This window comes from Lathyrus oleraceus, chromosome 6, assembly GCF_024323335.1.
Source record: "Lathyrus oleraceus cultivar Zhongwan6 chromosome 6, CAAS_Psat_ZW6_1.0, whole genome shotgun sequence".
Taxonomy (NCBI): Eukaryota; Viridiplantae; Streptophyta; class Magnoliopsida; order Fabales; family Fabaceae; genus Lathyrus; species Lathyrus oleraceus.
In genome coordinates this window covers 100912713-100930918 of record NC_066584.1, presented here as the reverse complement: position 1 = coordinate 100930918, position 18206 = coordinate 100912713, and the positions used below count along the sequence as shown (strand labels likewise).

Below are 18206 nucleotides of genomic sequence, written 5' to 3'. Positions count from 1 at the left end.
ATATATTCAAAACATACGCAAATTGTATAAAATGTTTACTCTTATTCTAGAAGGATCGTTTTAAGGGCCTTGCTTATGGTTCTGAAAGCATCCATCTGGTGGCAATTGGAAATGGATTTTGTTGACATCCCTCCAAAATTATTTCTTTTGACAGAAAACCATGAATACAAACTTAAGGTTTCTAAAATTATATACAACCATGTAAATGATAAATACATTGTAAAACTATACATTACCAATACATATTGCTTAATGATTAGAAATCAATTGATCTCTTTTGCACTTAATTTGGATGAAAAATGAGCGATTGATTTTTGAATATTTTAAATAACAAATAAAATAAGAAGAAAGAAAAGCTCATCGACTTTTATAAACCTACACTCCATAAGGAACAATTTAGAAGAAAAAATCATTTAAAAAAATTTAAAAAATATGTAAGATAAACAATTTGAGAGGTTTTTGAAAAAAAAGAGATAAACATATGTGAAATCTTTGAAAGAATACAAGTTAAGAAACTAAAAGTAAAAATATTGTAAAAAAGTCAAGAGATGACTCATAATTCTTGATTCATGTATAGAGATTGTGAAACATTGTCTACTAAAGGGTTGGGAAGGAAATGATTTTTTTTTCTTGGACAAACTTATAGTTCAATTGATCACTTACTAAAAATAGGATATTGGGTCATGAGAGTGTTGAGTAGCAATTACTAAAAATAGGAGGCCGGACATGAGAGTGTTGAGTAGCAATCATGTTATCAGATTCCACTCACATAAACAATTGATAGGAGTGAGTAACAAGACATACATGTGTCCAAAAATTCAATTATTTATTCGACCCTAAAACGACATCGTTTATAGATCTTAAACTTTGTTTCTCCCTGGATCCAGTGAAACACAACTAAACCAAAAACCAATGATGCCGTGTCATTTTTCCGACAATAAAGAAACCAATGACGAAATTTCTCCCTTAAATATAAAAATCACTTCGAAAAAATCAATTTTTTTTTTACTATTAACAATAACAACAATAATTTAACGGCCGTAGACCAATTCAAAGTGACACAGTCACATAAAGACGCGATTTTGAAAATAAGATGAAGTGAGAGAGACACAGAGGAAAAAAAAAGTTATTCCCTTTCTTGCGAATTTTTAGTGATCTGTGATTTTTTTTTTCTATCTTTGGATACCCATTTGGTTATTTGTTTCAAAGAGAAGTAGAAAGTCAAATGGGTTGGATTCCATGTTCTGGAAGTTCCAACACTAAGAAGAAGATAAAGAAGAAATTGGATGAAGTGCAAGATATGCGTGATGCGATCAAAGCCAACCCAGGTAGGTTATTTCTCAGGTTGATTTTGTTGTGTTGGGAAGAAAGAAAAAAAATTGATCCATGATTTGTGATATAGTGAAAAACCCATCTTTGTGATAACATGATCTAATTTGTTTGGATGTTTTATAATCTACTATCGGTTTGATTACAGGATAATCTTAAGAGAGGTATTTTATGTTTGTCTGATGTGATGAATTTCAAGAACTTGTGTTAGTTTCCCCAATTTGTAGATTTTGTGATTCAAATAAAACTTCAACTATAAGCTAATAAAACTTGAATGAAAATGGAATGTAGTTTTTCAAAAGTTAATCGATGCAAAGGTGTATGTTAGGATATAGATTAGGAGAATTAGTTAGGTGAGTTAGTTAGTTAGTTGGTTATTTGCTTAATTAGATAAGTATTTGTATAAATAGGAGAATTATGGAGTTAGAGAAGTATCTTTTGAGTAATTTTTGAATAGGGTAGCAAATCTATTTTGGAAGGGAAACCCCTTGGAGAAGAGATTCACTTCTTTCTTGTTTTCTTAATTTAATTGTTCTTTCTATTGCATATGAACTCTGAAGCACGGACTCCGACGCGAGCACCAAAACCCGACATGACATGGAACTTTGACACTCTTAACACCGATAATATAAGAAATATAGGAAGGTGACACGGTTGGATATAGGATAGTAATAAAGTTTCATTTATCCATCTATTAATAAAAGAGTTAAAAATATTATGATCAAAATTAATGTCTTTATTACTTCATTGATAATAGTATTGCATCAGTTAATGTCCAAAAGATGTATTAGGTGTGTTGAAGTAAGGGAAAAAACAATGTTATTTAAAAAAATTGTCTGAATTGTCAGATACATGATGTACGAGTGTCATATGCGTATTAGACACCGATTCATAGTGTCAAAGTAAAGAAAAAAACCATTTTTGGGGGACTGTCTGACTTTTCCGACACGTGTCGTACATGTGTCATACAAATGTCGGACATTGACGTGTGTGGGACACCGCAAGATGCCTATTCTTAATGGTGTCCGTGCTTCATAGCATATAAACGCTCTCCTAAAAATTTCCATGAAGGAAGGACTTTTAACATCGAACTGTTGCAACTCCCACTTGCAGTGAGTAATAAGAAAGATAAGGATTCTTGAGATGTTCTTCTTTGCTATTGGAAGAGACAATAAACTTCCTTGAAACTATAATGTTTTAGTTTGAGTTGTTCTTTTTTCTGCTAATTGGTTTCCTCATTTCTACATTTGAAGGTTTAAATTGTAGTTAGAATGGCAATAATAAAACAATACATTATTTGAGGCAAAATCAGTTTTGTATTCCTTATGTGAATTGGAAACTATATCAGGCCACATATTAATTTTCTTATTTCAGGACACTGCAATAACATGAATTGGTTTTAGATGTGAAATTTGAACCTGCTATGAATTGTGCCTCACCCTATTTAAATCATTATTCTGTGGAATTGAGTGCAGGGAGATTAAAGAAGAATTCATCTGTGAATTCCAGAAGTTCCTCTAAAAATGGAGATTCTGAACACATTGCTGCACAAACGTTCCCTTTCCGTGAGTTAGCAGCTGCTACTAGAAATTTTAGAGCAGAATGTCTTTTGGGCGAGGGAGGCTTTGGCAGAGTGTATAAAGGGCATTTGGAATCTGTTAATCAGGTGAATATGTTTCTCGTTATTATTTTGTAATGAGAAAGTTACTGAGAAATGTTGAGTTAGACCTAACCCAAATTCTTAAATGATATCCGACGCTATTCAAAATCCATTGGACTACCTATTTTTGGGTCACTCAGGTCATGCTCTAGAAGTCCAGTCTTGAGTGAGGAGATGTGTTAAGAATTCTATATTGGATAAGATACGGCCTTAAAGTGTGTTTAAAAATTGTGAGACCGTCTTCACTTTATAAGCCGGTTTTGTAAGGACTGAGTTAACTCCACACAAATTCTAATAAATACCTCCTTTTTCTACATTTCTTCCCTATTCGTATTGCTTGGTTTGGTCCCGAGCTTTAAAGTTGTGCTTTGAGTTGACAAAAGACTCAATGTTTTCTTATATTGAATGCAGACCGTTGCAATTAAGCAACTTGATCGAAATGGGCTACAGGGGAATAGAGAATTCCTTGTTGAAGTGTTGATGTTAAGTCTTCTTCACCATCCTAACCTTGTCAACCTGATTGGTTATTGTGCTGATGGAGATCAAAGGCTTCTAGTTTATGAATATATGGCATTGGGATCCTTGGAAGACCACTTACATGGTATATTAATATTTCAAATTTGCATTCGTACATGTATTTTCTCTTCTCTAATTTCCGAATTATCTTTTTTTGATATTTGAAACGTGTTTGATTTGCAGATGTTTCTCTCGGCAAGAAACGACTTGACTGGAACACGAGAATGAAAATAGCTGCCGGCGCAGCAAAAGGCTTGGAATATCTACATGATAAAGCTAACCCTCCCGTCATATACCGAGATTTAAAGTGCTCCAACATTTTGCTTGGTGAAGGGTATCATCCTAAGTTATCCGATTTTGGTTTGGCTAAAGTCGGCCCCGTGGGGGAAAACACCCATGTATCAACAAGGGTTATGGGAACCTATGGATATTGTGCTCCGGAGTATGCAATGACGGGTCAACTCACTCTGAAATCAGATGTTTATAGTTTCGGCGTTGTTCTTCTAGAAATAATTACCGGAAGGAAAGCGATCGACAATTCAAAATGTGCCGCAGAGCAGAATCTTGTTGCATGGGTAAGATTTACAGTCATCCTTTTTTTTTCTTGTCAACAAGTTCTCAGTAAAAATAAATTCAGAATCTTGTATATCAAATTAAGATGTTAAAAATTGTGTAGAAACTTTGCGACGGATGATATTGCTCGTTCAATTGCAGGCTAGACCTTTGTTTAAAGATCGAAGAAAATTCACGCAAATGGCTGATCCAATGCTCCAAGGTCAATATCCTTCAAGAGGGATATACCAAGCGCTTGCTGTTGCAGCAATGTGTGTTCAGGAGCAGGCGAATATGCGTCCAGTTATAGCCGATGTTGTGACAGCTTTGAGCTACCTTGCTTCCCAAAACTTTCAGCCGAATACGCAGACGGTACAAAGCTCTCGCCTCGGTTCTGGTACTCCTCCTCGAAGTAGGAGGGGAGTTTGATAGTGAGATGCAAGTTTCATATTTCTTACAACACAGTTCAAGATATAGGCTTATAGATGTTAATACTATTTGTGTTATTTATGGTGTTATTCTCTCAGAGTCGAAGTTGATAGCGAAGTTGAAATATCTTGTGAAATTTTGTTTCTTATGTTGCACAGAATTGATCCTATTTTCATTTTGACAGAAGATAGTATTTCATGACTCTTCCATAGATTTCTACTAAGAGTAAATTAATGGATTGATTGTTCTTTCTTTGTCCTGGTTGCTATGTAGTTATGTAGCTCAACAGAAACATAGCTTTTTCAATCACACAAAATAGTATGCTGTGTTATGCCTTTATTTCATCTTCTTTCAATGTTAATAATCTGGTTATTTACAATTTTTTTAATATATATTGTAATTGTATTGTTTTTAGGCATTGGCAACAGGATCAAGGAAGATTGTTACCTCCCTCATATCTATATTCGAATTCTCGAATAATCTCTGTTCCCCCGATTTTTGACGAGGATAAAGATTCCAAATCGATTCGGATGTTCCTCTCCTGCCACCATCCATATAATGAAATAATTTATTTTATAAATTTTTTAATAAATTATTACATTACAAATAAAAAAAATAAAATTAAAAATTAAACATACATTTTAAATATTTTAAAAAATAAATTATAAATGAAAATATAAAGCATTGAGAATCTATTTAATATTTCTAACTATTAAAATTGTATAATAAAATACATAATAAAATAAATAAAATAAATATGGCGAATTTAAGTGAATGCTAATGTCTCTATTATTTGACCCGTCATTATATTTTGTAATTGAAGAAAACTCAAACTCAATCAAAATACGGTTTTTCCATCAAACTTAAGACGAATTCGAGTAGATCGTGGAGTTTTTATTATGATCTCATGCTTAATTATTTTAGATGATGGAGTTGTTCATAAAATGAAACACATTAGTTAAAGTACGATTCTCGATCACAAGAATTACACATTATCTGAATTTTCAAATACACGTTTTAGTATGGATGACAATGAGCAGGATACTATAGTATCCATCCTCATATCCGTAATTTAAAAAAATTCCCATACCCGAGTCCATACCTGCTTGGGTGCCAAAATTAACATTCGTATTCGTGCCTTATGGGTATGTAAGTACCCATATCCATACTCTTTACCCGTATTCCTATTAAATATATAATTTTATGTTTTTAAAAACATTAAAAAGTTTTCAAACAATTTATTATTGAAATAAACAAACACTTATATTAAAAATATAATGGTTTAAAATTGATATATTTTTTAAAATTGATAGACATATATTTTTATATAGTAATATAAATTAAAATATACAAATATAAATTGAAAATATATAAATATATATTGTGCGGATATGAGACGGGGTGGATACCAAAGTGCGTATATCCGCACATGTATCCGCTTATTTTCGTGGATAATTATCCGAATCCATATCCGTATCCATTTTTGCGGGTGCCCATTAAAAATGGGTCAAATTACCATCCCTATCTTTTAGTTTTAAACATGCAGACTAAATATCCTATTGTATGTATAGAAATTTTGATCTACCATTTACCTTTTCTATTGTTGCACACTCCATTCCCATCACACCACAAGGCTAGTGTTCAATAAATATATATATATATATATATATATATATATATATATATATATATATATATATATATATATATATATATATATATATATATATATATATATATATATATATATATATATATATATATATATATATATATGGAATACACAAACTTGATATGACATTTTTCTTTCCTTTTTACCTCTGTCCATTCCCATTCATTATAATTAACCCGCTATCACACCCAACAAACCGCTATAAAACTCTTTGATTGAACAGTTAAAACACAAAAAAAAAGAAAATATAACCGCAAAACCGAGCATATGATGAGAATTCTTGAGGATGAAAGGATTTTCTTCCCATTAGTGTATAGTGGATGTAAGAAATCTTTAATGGGAAATTGTCAAAAGATATTTTTGCATTCAACTGAAACTGCATTAGATAGTCTACAATCTATCCTTACGTAAGTTACTTTGAATATTTAATTTGAGATGTTTCTGAATTTACTTTTAATTCTTTTCAATTTCATGGTAACATACTGTCGCATCTCGAAAAATGCGATTCCTCACGATGGTCGCGAAAAATATTTATGTTCGAACAGAGTCGCCACCGAACTTTATTTATTCCAATGAAGGAATAGGAAAATATCGATAAAACCTTTAAGAAAAAGGATAATGGTCATCGCAACCATATTCGGGTTCGGGAGTGGATTACGTAAGGGGAAGATATTAGCACACCTTACGTCCGTTGTACTCAATGGGAACCTCTTAGTTCTAATTTGTGTTTCGAGTGTTAATTTATGTTTGTTTGTTATCTTTGGGTTATAAATGTATTGAGAATAGAAATTGATGGGAACCTCAGAAAGGGAAAATGGGAGGTTGTTTATTAGTGTGCTCGCGAAGATACAGCAATCTCCTGCCTACGTATCCTTATGGTATAATAAGAAAATCAGAGCATTCGTAGTTCGGGGAACTACGGTTGGTTGGTGTCTTTAAATGAACAACTGTTTAGATCGCGTTCTAGAGGCTAAACGTTGGCTTGTCTACTCTCGGCGGAGGCTTAAGCATTAGTTTGTTGTGCGCATTAGAAAGGATTAAACAATGTTCTTTCTGAAAAGAGTTTTGGTCACACGGGGGTGACAAGTTGAGTTATTGTGTTGAATGTTTTGTTTGATTAGGTTCGATCACACGTGGGCGAAGAAAGATAGGTTTATTTTGTTAAGATATTTTTGGTTGGATGACGATTACTCGAATAGTCGAGTAAGACAACTCGTATCTTAATAGTCGGGAAAGAGAATAGAAGACTCTAGACCGCTTTCTTTTTCATCTGAGTGATTATGAAAATAGGTTTATGTATGGTCGATGTATTTTAGATAACCGACAAGTACTTGAATGGCTGAGTAAGACAACTCATACCCAAGAATTTGAGAAGAGGAATTGAAAGCTCAAGACCATCTCCCTTTTCGTATAATTTGTTATGAAAGTGATTTGATTAAGTTGTATGTTTGCGGAGAGTAAGAGAACTCGTATTTGCCCAATTGAGGAGTGAAGTTTGAAAACTCAAAGTCAACTCCTTTTTCATCCAACTTACCGTGAAAATATTTTGATTTAATCGGGGTTTGGAGGTTTGTAGAGGAACGCCAATTATTTGACTAACCAAGGAAGAGAACTTGTATTCAAATAGTCGAGGAGAAAAATTGAAGACTCAAAGTCATCTCCCTCTTTATTTCTTATTGTAAAAAAATTTGATTTATTTGTGCTTAGGTGGATTAGAAATGACGATTGTTCGATTAATCGAGTAAAAGAGTTCGGGCTTAAATAATCGAGGAGAGAAGTTGAAAACTCAAAACCATTACCTCTTTTATTCCTAAGTGAAATAATGTTTAATTATGATTAAGTATTTTAATTCTTAATAAAGAATACTCGATGTTGGATCGAGGTTTTAAAATTTGTATTTTTTCATGAATGAATTGAATTTATTTAATGAATAGTTCATCTAATCGATTAATAAAAACCGAATAGGTCTCATTGTAAGAAGGCTCAAGAGTAAGCCATGTGAGGTTGATGGCGATACTTTTACAAGTAATCGACTTACAAAGGTGTTTTGAATCGATTTGGAAAAGGCGCACTCAATATTGACCGAGGTTTGTATTTATATGTGCATATGAATTGAATTATGAAAATGGTCTCGAAATGAGATTGCTTATGAATTTTAGCTTATGCAACGTGAATGCAAATTAACCAACAAGAAATTAAAGAGTCTCATTGTAAGGTAGCCCAAGAGAAAGCCTTTTGTGTGCTAAAGTGACCTAAGCTAAACAAAGGATAATGGTCTTCCAAACATGTTCCCCTAAGGTGGTGCCATGATGCCATTCTTACAACATGCATGCAAGTTACGGATGAAAATCCAAGTGTTTACAAAATATCACAAAGAGTAAAGGAAGGCTTCCAAGCAAAGGTCCTAAGATGAAATCCTCTAAGTCCAAGTTGATTAAGAGTGGAGTGAATATTTTGGTCTTACCATTTTATCATGTTTTTGTTATTTTTAATGTATGATGACAATAAAATAAATAACAAGTAAATAAACATGCATGATGAGTTTGTACAATGATGATGATAATGAGTACTTGAATGTAAATTACAAGGTAATGACATAAAAGTAAATCACAAGATAAAGAATGATAATATCACAATAATAATGGTTAGTGAATGTAAATGAACAATAAAATAAATTGCAAGGAAGTAAAGTGCAATAATGTAAATGTTAGTAGTTAGTAGTTAGTAGTTAATGGTTAGTAGAATAACAATGAGAAAATAGAATAACAAGTTATTGTAAAGAAAATGGTTTCATCTATGTATCAAATGACCCAAACATGGTTGAAATAGAGGCAACCTATCAATGCCTCAAAGTATCATGAAGGATCTATGGATCAATCATTAATAGGTTTGAAACATTGAAGGTTTTATCAACTCTAAACAACCATAGCCATGATCTAATAGATCTCATCAACCAAATAAATGTGAAAACAAACCAACAATAAATAACAAATGAAACAAAATACAAAGTTTGATTAAAGATGGTGGACAAAAGTAGCAAGAGCAAGAAATCCCAAAAGAAAAAAGTGTAAACCAAAGTTAATCATTTTTTACAAGCTTGGGTCTAAACCCTCTCAAAAAACCAAATAAGAACAAACAACCATTTTCAACACAAAAACAGAACCAAATAGTTAACAAAGTTTAAGCTAAAATCATTACCCAAAAATGTTGGAAAATGGTAGTTCGAAATAGTGTTGAACTTGGATATGAAGCAAGGGGTTTGGGATGAAAGTGTTTATGATAGAAGTATAGTGAAGGAGCTGAGTTATGAGTGTTAGATAGTAAGAAGTTTTGGAAAAAAAAATATGAAAGAGGACAAAAAAGGTTGGTAGGGTGACTTTTCTAAGTGAGAAAGATTTTTTTGTTTTGACCTAGGTTTGGAGAGGAGAGTAAATGGTACTTGGACAGAACTTTTGGGGGGCTAAGAAGCATGAAAATGAGGAGAAATAGTACCTCTATTTATAGGGAAAGTAGGTGGAAAAGGGGGTGACCCAAAAAGTACACTGTGTAAAAAACAGAGCTACTACAGCTGCCTGCACAGGTGTAATCGATTACCATGATTGGGGTAATCGATTACACCACCCAAAATGGCCTGGAAGTCAATTTTTGGTATGTGTAGCCGATTACCATGATTAGGGTAATCGATTACACAGTACAAAAATTGCCTGGAAATCAGTTTCTTGTCTGTGTAACCGATTACCATGATTAGGATAATCGATTACACAGTACAAAAATTGCCTGGAAATCTATTTCTTGTCTGTGTAACTGATTACCATGATTAGGGTAATCGATTACACAATACAAAAATTGATTTTTCCCTTATTTCTTTTCTGGATCTTTTACCGGATAACCCCAGTTTTTTCCGGGGTGTAAACACCATGCCTTGGGTCCATGTAATACGTATTTGGTTGTGAAAGTTCAACAAAATTATGATGATGAAATTATGAAAGCATGCATGTGCAGTGTGGCCATGGATCAGATGAAAATTGTATCGGGGTAGGGACAAGATTAGGGTATGACAGCTGCCCCTATTTAATTACCTTGAACCTGAAAGTATGAATGACTGTAGTCTTTGTAGATCCACGGTAGAAGATAATTAAATACTTAAAAGACCCGAATTTTGTCCTTTGAAATGTAAGGAAGAAATGCGGAAACAAAATGCAGTGAGAAATATGGGAAGAAAAGGTTATCGTAAGGTAAAATAAAACAATCAAGACTCTCTGGGAATTATCAGGACCATATCTTGGATGCCATGATCGAGATATTCTAACAATAGAACGATACCTCAATGGTATCTAAAACTTTTTTTGAAAATTAGCAGAACATTGTCTCGAACAGAAAACACAATATTCTCTGGGGATCAACGGAGCAGTTTCTTATATGGTATAATCGAGATATTCCAGCAAGGGAATGATACTTCAATCGTATCTAAGATTCTCCGAAGATATTAGAGAGGTATCTTGAAAACAAAAATGAGATTCTTCAAATGAATGAAGCAGTATCTCAAACAGACAAATGAGATTCTTCGGATAAATGAAGCAGTATCTCAAACAGATAAATGAGATTCTCTGTATCGAGTCGAAACAGTATCTTATGTGATAGAATTAAAATATTTCAACAAGGGAAAAATACCTTAATTTAACCTAAGACTCTCCGAGGATATTAGAGCAGTATCTCTACAAGAATCTGAAATGAGACTCTTCATATTGATGAAGCAGCATCTCCAACAGTAAAAATGAGATTGTCTGTATCGAGTCGAAGCAGCATCTTATATGATAGAATTAAGATATTCCAACAAGGGAAAGATACCTTAATTGAATCTAAGACTCTCCGAGGATATTAGAGCAGTATCTCTAAAGAAAATCTGAAATGAGACTCTTCATTTTGATGAAGCAGTATCTCAAACAGTAAAAATGAGATTCTCTGTATCGGGTCGAAGCAACATCTTATATGATAGAACTAAGATATTCCAGCAAGGGAAAGATACCTTAATTGAATCTAAGACTCTCCGAGGATATTAGAGCAGTATCTCTAAAGAAAATCTGAAATGAGACTCTTCATATTGATGAAGCAGTATCTCAAACAGTAAAAATGAGATTCTCTGTATCGAGTCGAAGCAGCATCTTATATGATAGAATTAAGATATTCCAGCAAGGGAAAAATACCTTAATTGAATCTAAGACTCTCCGAGGATATTAGAGCAGTATCTCTAAAGAAAATCTGAAATGAGACTCTTCATATTGATGAAGTAGTATCTCAAACAGTAAAAATGATATTCTCTATATCGAGTCGAAACAACATCTTATATGATAGAATTAAGATATTCCAACAAGGGAAAGATACCTTAATTGAATCTAAGACTCTCCGAGGATATTAGAGTAGTATCTCTAAAGAAAATCTGAAATGAGACTCTTCATATTGATGAAGCAGCATCTCAAACAGTAAAAATGAGACTCTCCAGGTAAATGAAGCAGTATCTCGAATATTCGTCCGTTGGGGGAATTTTAAGAAAAGACTCCTTTTGAGGGAGATTTACTAGAAATGCTCTGCAGGGGAAAAGCTCATAAGAGACTTTTTAGGGTAACCTCTGCTTAAGGAGCAATGATTGTAAAGAAAAATGTTGGGAATATCATTATTAATCATAAAGTTGAAAAGTGGCTTGCCGGGAAATGATTCCACGAGCGCATGCATGGTAATAACTTTATTTGGAAATGAGGAATGTCCAAGATATACATGAATGACATTGGATCCTGATATTTTGGTGTGATTTTTGTATGATGTCCCACTTTAGGTGGGATTTCCATGCATGGGATGACGCATGAGATGTATGCAAATATGCAATTTGCTGGGGATATTTGGCTGTGCATTTAGGAATGCGAATGATTTTTATTTTGTTGAAATTTTCGTTTTGGGGAAGTATTATGCATGAGTATGCTGATGATTGATATGGCTGTGTTTTTTTTGGAATTTTCTGTTTGGTAGGAAAACCATTTATGAATGATTTATATGATGCATGTTAGAATGCAAATGGGTAATTGGACATGCCCCCAGTTAAGACATTTTTGCTTTGGGGTATGATGCCAATAGTGTGGACTTTTGTTATTGGGGTGATCAATGAAGATCAAGTTTTAATGCCCCTACTAGGTAGTTTTGGGAATATATTTGGGTTGCTCTAAGTTACTGAAGGGTTCAGACTTCTCAACATGCGATACTCCATCCATGATTTATCAATGTTTCTGCCGGAAAGGTAATGGAGCCTTGCCCTAGTTTGGCTATACCATGAGTACATTTATGAGAGGTATGAATTAATAGTTGAAAGGAGCATGACTATCTGCAATCAGTCCTCAACCTTTATGAAAAACAAGAATGAATCTTGGAGACTAAAGGATTCGTCCACTTACTGTTTCAAAAGCAATTTTACCACTTTATTCAAACATGTGTTTTATTTTCTCCAATAATTTTTAAAAGGGATGTTTTATCAAAAATAAAAGGTGCTTTGCAAACAAAAAAGATAAAATATAAAAAATGATTTGGGCACAACTTTTGTTGAGAAAATTTCTCTTTTATTGATTTGACCCTTAAAGGGGCGACTGTACATAAAGATGCAATTCCTTAATGAGGTAATTGCTGTGCATAGAAACAAAATGGCAATAAAAAATTGAGTTCATATTGAGTTTCCACACTGCTATGATCTTTTTGTCCTTGATAGTTCAAGCACTTTGCTTTCGAAAAGTGAGGTAAGTTGATTCTTTGTCTTCGAGGATACGTCAAATGTCTGTAAGTACAACTTTTTGCCTTGGAATTAATCCCTAACTTTTGCCTGGACCGCCCTTTCGGGTTTTCGATCCACCGGGATACCCATTTTTGCCTGAGTCGCCCTTTCGGGTTTTCAACTCAGCGGGTCAAATTCTTTTATTTTTATCCCTAATTTTTGCCTGGATCGTCCTTTCGGGTTTTCGATCCACCAGGATAGCCATTTTTGCCTAAATCTCCCTTTCAGGTTTTCGATTTAACGACTTTTATTATTCCACTTTTTTAGGCGAAGTACTTTTTAACAGCATCAGTGTTGGTGGGAAGCGGCAACTCATCACCATCCATAGTAGCTAGAATCAGAGCGCCTCCGGAAAAGGCTCTCACCACCACAAATGGACCTTCATAATTTGGTGTCCATTTCCCTCTGGAGTCTTTGTGAATAGGCAAGATTTTCTTCAGCACTAAATCTCCCTTTTGAAACACCCTAGGACGAACTTTCTTGTCGAATGCCTTCTTAAGACGCCTCTGATAGAGTTGACCGTGACCTAACGCTTACAAGCGTTTCTCCTCAATAAGGTTGAGCTCGTCGTACCTTGATTGAACCCATTCTGCCTCATCCAGCTTAGCCTCCATCAAGACTCTCATCGAGGGGATCTCCACTTCTATAGGGAGAACTGCTTCCATACCGTATACCAAGGAATAAGGGGTTTCCCCTGTTGAAGTTCGTATCGACGTGCGATAACCATGTAATGCAAAGGGAAACATCTCATGCCAATCCTTGTACGTAACAACCATCTTTTGGATAACTTTCTTGATATTTTTATTTGCAGCTTCAACAACCCCATTCATCTTAGGTCGATAGGGTGATGAGTTGTGATGCTCGATTTTGAACGTTGCGCATAAATCATCCATGGTCTTGTTGTTGAGATTGGACCCATTATCAGTGATGATCTTGTTGGGAATCCCATATCGACATATGATGTTATTTTTTAAGAAACGGGCGACTACGTGCTTTTTGACATTCGCATAAGACGCGACTTCTACCCATTTGGTAAAGTAATCTATGGCCACCAAGATAAACCGGTGTCCATTTGATGCTTTGGGCTCTATCATTCCAATCATGTCGATGCCCCACATAGAGAAAGGCCAAGGTGACGCTATGACATTCAGCGGGGTAGGCGGTACATGTATTTTGTCAGCATAGATTTGGCATTTGTGGCATGCTCCGGTGTAGTGATAACAATCGGCTTCCATCGTCAGGCAGTAGTAACCTGCCCTTAGGATTTTCTTTGCCATGGCATGCCCATTGGCGTGCGTACCGGAAGACCCTTCGTGTACGTCCCTCATAAGCTGATCCGCTTCGTTTTTGTCCACACACCTCAACAAAACCATGTCATAGTTTTGCTTGTACAATACCTTTCCATTCAAGAGGAATTTTGATGCCAACCTCCGGAGGGTCCTTTTGTCAAGGCTGGAAGCCTCTGCCGGATATTCCCGCTTCTCCAGATACTGTTTGATATCAAAGAACCATGGTTTACCATCTGGCTCTTCTGCTGTCGTTAGGCAATGAGCAGGTTCATCAAAACGCCTAATTTCAATATGAGGCTGATGGTTGGGCCATATCAATTTGTACATGGAAGCCAGAGTTGCTAAGGCATCTGCCATCTGATTCTCTTCTCGAGGAATATGAGAGAAAGTGATTTCGTCGAACTTCGGGAGTAGCTTTAGTACATAATCCAGGTATGGAATTAGGTTAGCATGTTGTCGCATCGCGCGAAAAACCGGCGGGAAAAGAAGAACAACAGAGCCGCCACCGTGCGTTATTTATCCCAAAAGAGGGAAAGGAAACGCTCAGAGTAAACCTGGGAAAGAACATGGTCTCGCGACCAAAGAGAATGGGTTCGGGAGTCGGTTATGAGAAGGGAAGGTATTAGCACCCCTACGCATCCGTAGTACTCTACGGGATCCACGCACACTAGAAAGGAAAATTGGTTGCTAAACACTGCTCACACACACACACTGGCTGAAAGAAACGCAAGAGACTGACTGAAACTGACTCGGCAGGATATCGTATCCTGGGCCTACTTAGTCTATCAGGCATAGACATCAGAGTCGAAGTAGTTCGGACTGGGAAACGACACATGCTCGCTAGGATACCGCATCCTATGCATACGTATCTTCTCGGACGAGAGAAGAATCAGAGCATTCGTAGCTCGGCTGACACGCACACAAACAGACAAAACACAGGCAAACGTGGAGCCCGACTGCCAATCACTGGACTTATGTCAGCATCCGAACCTAAACACACACAAAGAGGCAAACATGGAGCCCAAATGCCAATCACTGGACTTACATCAGCATCCGAACCAAACACACGCACACTGGAACCCAAATGCCACTCGATGGACTTACATCAGCTTCCAAGCACACAACAACACAACAAGTTAATAGGGAGTCGGGGACTCAGCCTATAACTGTCAAGCACACACGCAAACAAACGGACAACAAATTGCTAAGGAGTCAGGCACTCGAGCCTAGCAACTGTCGGACAACGCACACAAAAAAGAAAAAAGGGCGCCCGGAGAGATCAGCTCAATCTCCTGCCTACATACTTCATCTGGTATGAAGATCAGGGCGATGTAGTTCCCCTACGGAGGGAAAAGGATGAACAAACAAACTAAAAGGGAGACTAGAGCTCGAGCCTAATAGTTGTCACACCCACAAGAAGAGACGCTGAGACGTCGAAAGGAACACAAAAGGTTGAAAGGATAAACTAAAAGGGAGACTAGAGCTCGAGCCTAATAGTTGTCAAACACGCACAAAAAAAAGAAAAAAAGGCGCCCGGAGAGATCAGCTCAATCTCCTGCCTACATACTTCATCTGGTATGAAGATCAGGGCGATGTAGTTCCCCTACGCAGGGATAAGGATCTAGCCTAACCAGATAACAGAGGGAGACACAACTAGGGAGACTACGACTCGAGCCTAGATGTTATCATGCAAGATCATCCCTAAGTTAAGGTTTCTAGCTAAATGGCACAAGGGCCAACCTATCCTGAACAGACACAGGAAAGAGCAAGGTCTCGATTGCAACTAGGGCAAGAGAAAGGGGATATCTCAATCACAACAGGGGTGAGAGAAAATTGTTAGTGTTAGTGGTTAGTCAAACTCGACAAGACATCGCGTCTAGTGCCTACGTATCTCACCTGAACATGAGAATCAGAGTTGCCGTAGTTCGGCCAAACAACTCTAAACATGGCTCACACAGGGAGCAAGCCACACAGACTTGACTTTGCACAAGGGCAAGTCAAGCACAACCTATCTTGCACAAGGGCAAGTCTAAGCTAAACCTAAAGAGGCAAAGCAAGCAGGCAATCACATGAAGCACCTACAGCATGAAATAAACACACCAACAAGGGGGCTCAAACATCAAGGGTTAGGCACTAGGGCCAACTGGAATGGGGTAAGGGTGCTCTTAACCTTGCCATTGAGGGGCTAAGGTGAAGCAGATGAAAGGATGAAGTGAGGATGAGACCTCACAGCTCTTATCCCTGGCCAGGGAGAGCTCAAGACAGGAATGTGTGGGTTCAGAAAGTGGGAACCCTTCTACACATTTGAAACTGACTCAACTGTGCAATTGTACAAGATCTTGGGTTTGTATCTGCAATGCATCAACACAGTGGTGTGAGCAAAGCGGATGACACACTGAATAGTGGGGGATAGATTGCATATCCCTACCTTCCACCAATTGCCTCTTCACTTAGGAGGACTTTGACTCTATGCAAGGACAAAATTAAACATCCACAAACATTGCCTCTTAAGGAGGACTTCAGACAGTTGCCTGGCCAAGTAACAGGCCAGGTCTTCCAGACTACATGAAGTAGAAGAGACATACCTCAATGCAAATTGCTTATACAAGCAAAGCAAAGCAAAAAGTTCACAAGGAACTAAGCAACTAAAGCACCTGAAACAGTCAAGCAGATGTTAGTATGCAACTTCAAACAAAACAAACAGAAACAGACACCAACAGTCAATTAGGGGGCACAAGGATGTGCAAGGCACAAGGCTTATGGCATGTGAGCCAAGCCACCTACAAAACAAAGAGGTTAGGCAATGATACTTGAGTAAGCTCAATCAAAAGAATTGGTCTTAATGGCCATTTGATGGTCAACCTGAAAACACAAGCTCAAAGGTGAGTAACAGGACCACTAGGACAAGCCTAGGGTCAAAAGTAAATGAGAAAGTTAAAACAGAAAGGGGAAAGTATCCAAAATCATGTTCAAACAATTAGGAAACAAAACCAATTGGGTTCACATTCATATCAATCATCATCATCATTTCATGAACCATTTAGGTCAAAACATGGCAAACAGAAGCTCATAGAAGTCAACAGCAAGACTTAACTCAAAAGCAATCTAAACATTTTCCAAAAATCACCAAATAAATCATGATCAAAACTAACACATAGCATGATAAGCATGTCAAATTTCATCCCATTTGGACAAGTGGAAGGCAGTCAATGAAAATCAGAAAGTCAAAGCAATTTTGAACATGCTCAAAGAAGTCAACCAAACATGCATCAACTTAGAAAAATCATAAGTCAAGAATGGTGTATGATAAATGAATGGGACTAAAACCATGGCAAAGATGAGGATGTATAATTATCTCATGTAAAATTTCATGACCATCTAATAAAGTATGAGAATTTCACAAATGAAATGGGAACATGTGTCACACAAAGTCAACAATTGACTAGGCAGGGGAGAAAATCTCAAACAATTAGGAAATGCCACAAATAATTCCAAGAAAATTCACATGTAAACTAGACATACAAAAGTAGGTTCATGCAAAAAATCAGATCAATTGGAGGTCAAGAAGCATGGTAATGAAAATCATGAAGTTGGACATCAATGGTGTGACACAAATTGTCACACCCTAATTCAAAAAATCATATCTCACAAACCAGCAATGATAAATTCACAAACTCTACACCAAAATCACCATGAGTGTGTCTAGTTTAAGCACAAAAAATTTGGGAGCCATTGGATACATTCTCATCATTTCACAAATGTTTTGGCAAAGTGTACAAGAATTGGTCACATGTCACAAACCCTAGCCCCATTTAAAAACCATCCATCAAAAAAAATTCTGGAAAAATAATGATAAAAAAGTAGAGATCATGATGAACACAACACAAAAAATCCCATTAAATTTGGATTAAAAATGAACAAGTTATGATTTTTGTAAGTTAGGCATGG

General features: G+C 36.1%; 1 protein-coding gene across 1 annotated transcript; it reads left to right on the top strand.

Annotated features, from left to right (window-relative positions):
* The first annotated feature begins 927 nt into the window (after positions 1-927).
* Positions 928-4825, top strand: LOC127092347 (probable serine/threonine-protein kinase PBL7). The gene is made up of 5 exons (XM_051031203.1): positions 928-1328; positions 2805-2995; positions 3401-3590; positions 3689-4080; positions 4220-4825. Exons 1-5 carry the CDS (start codon positions 1226-1228, stop codon positions 4484-4486), a joined length of 1143 nt encoding a protein of 380 aa, XP_050887160.1. The 5' UTR covers positions 928-1225; the 3' UTR covers positions 4487-4825.
* Positions 4826-18206: the final 13381 nt, after the last annotated feature.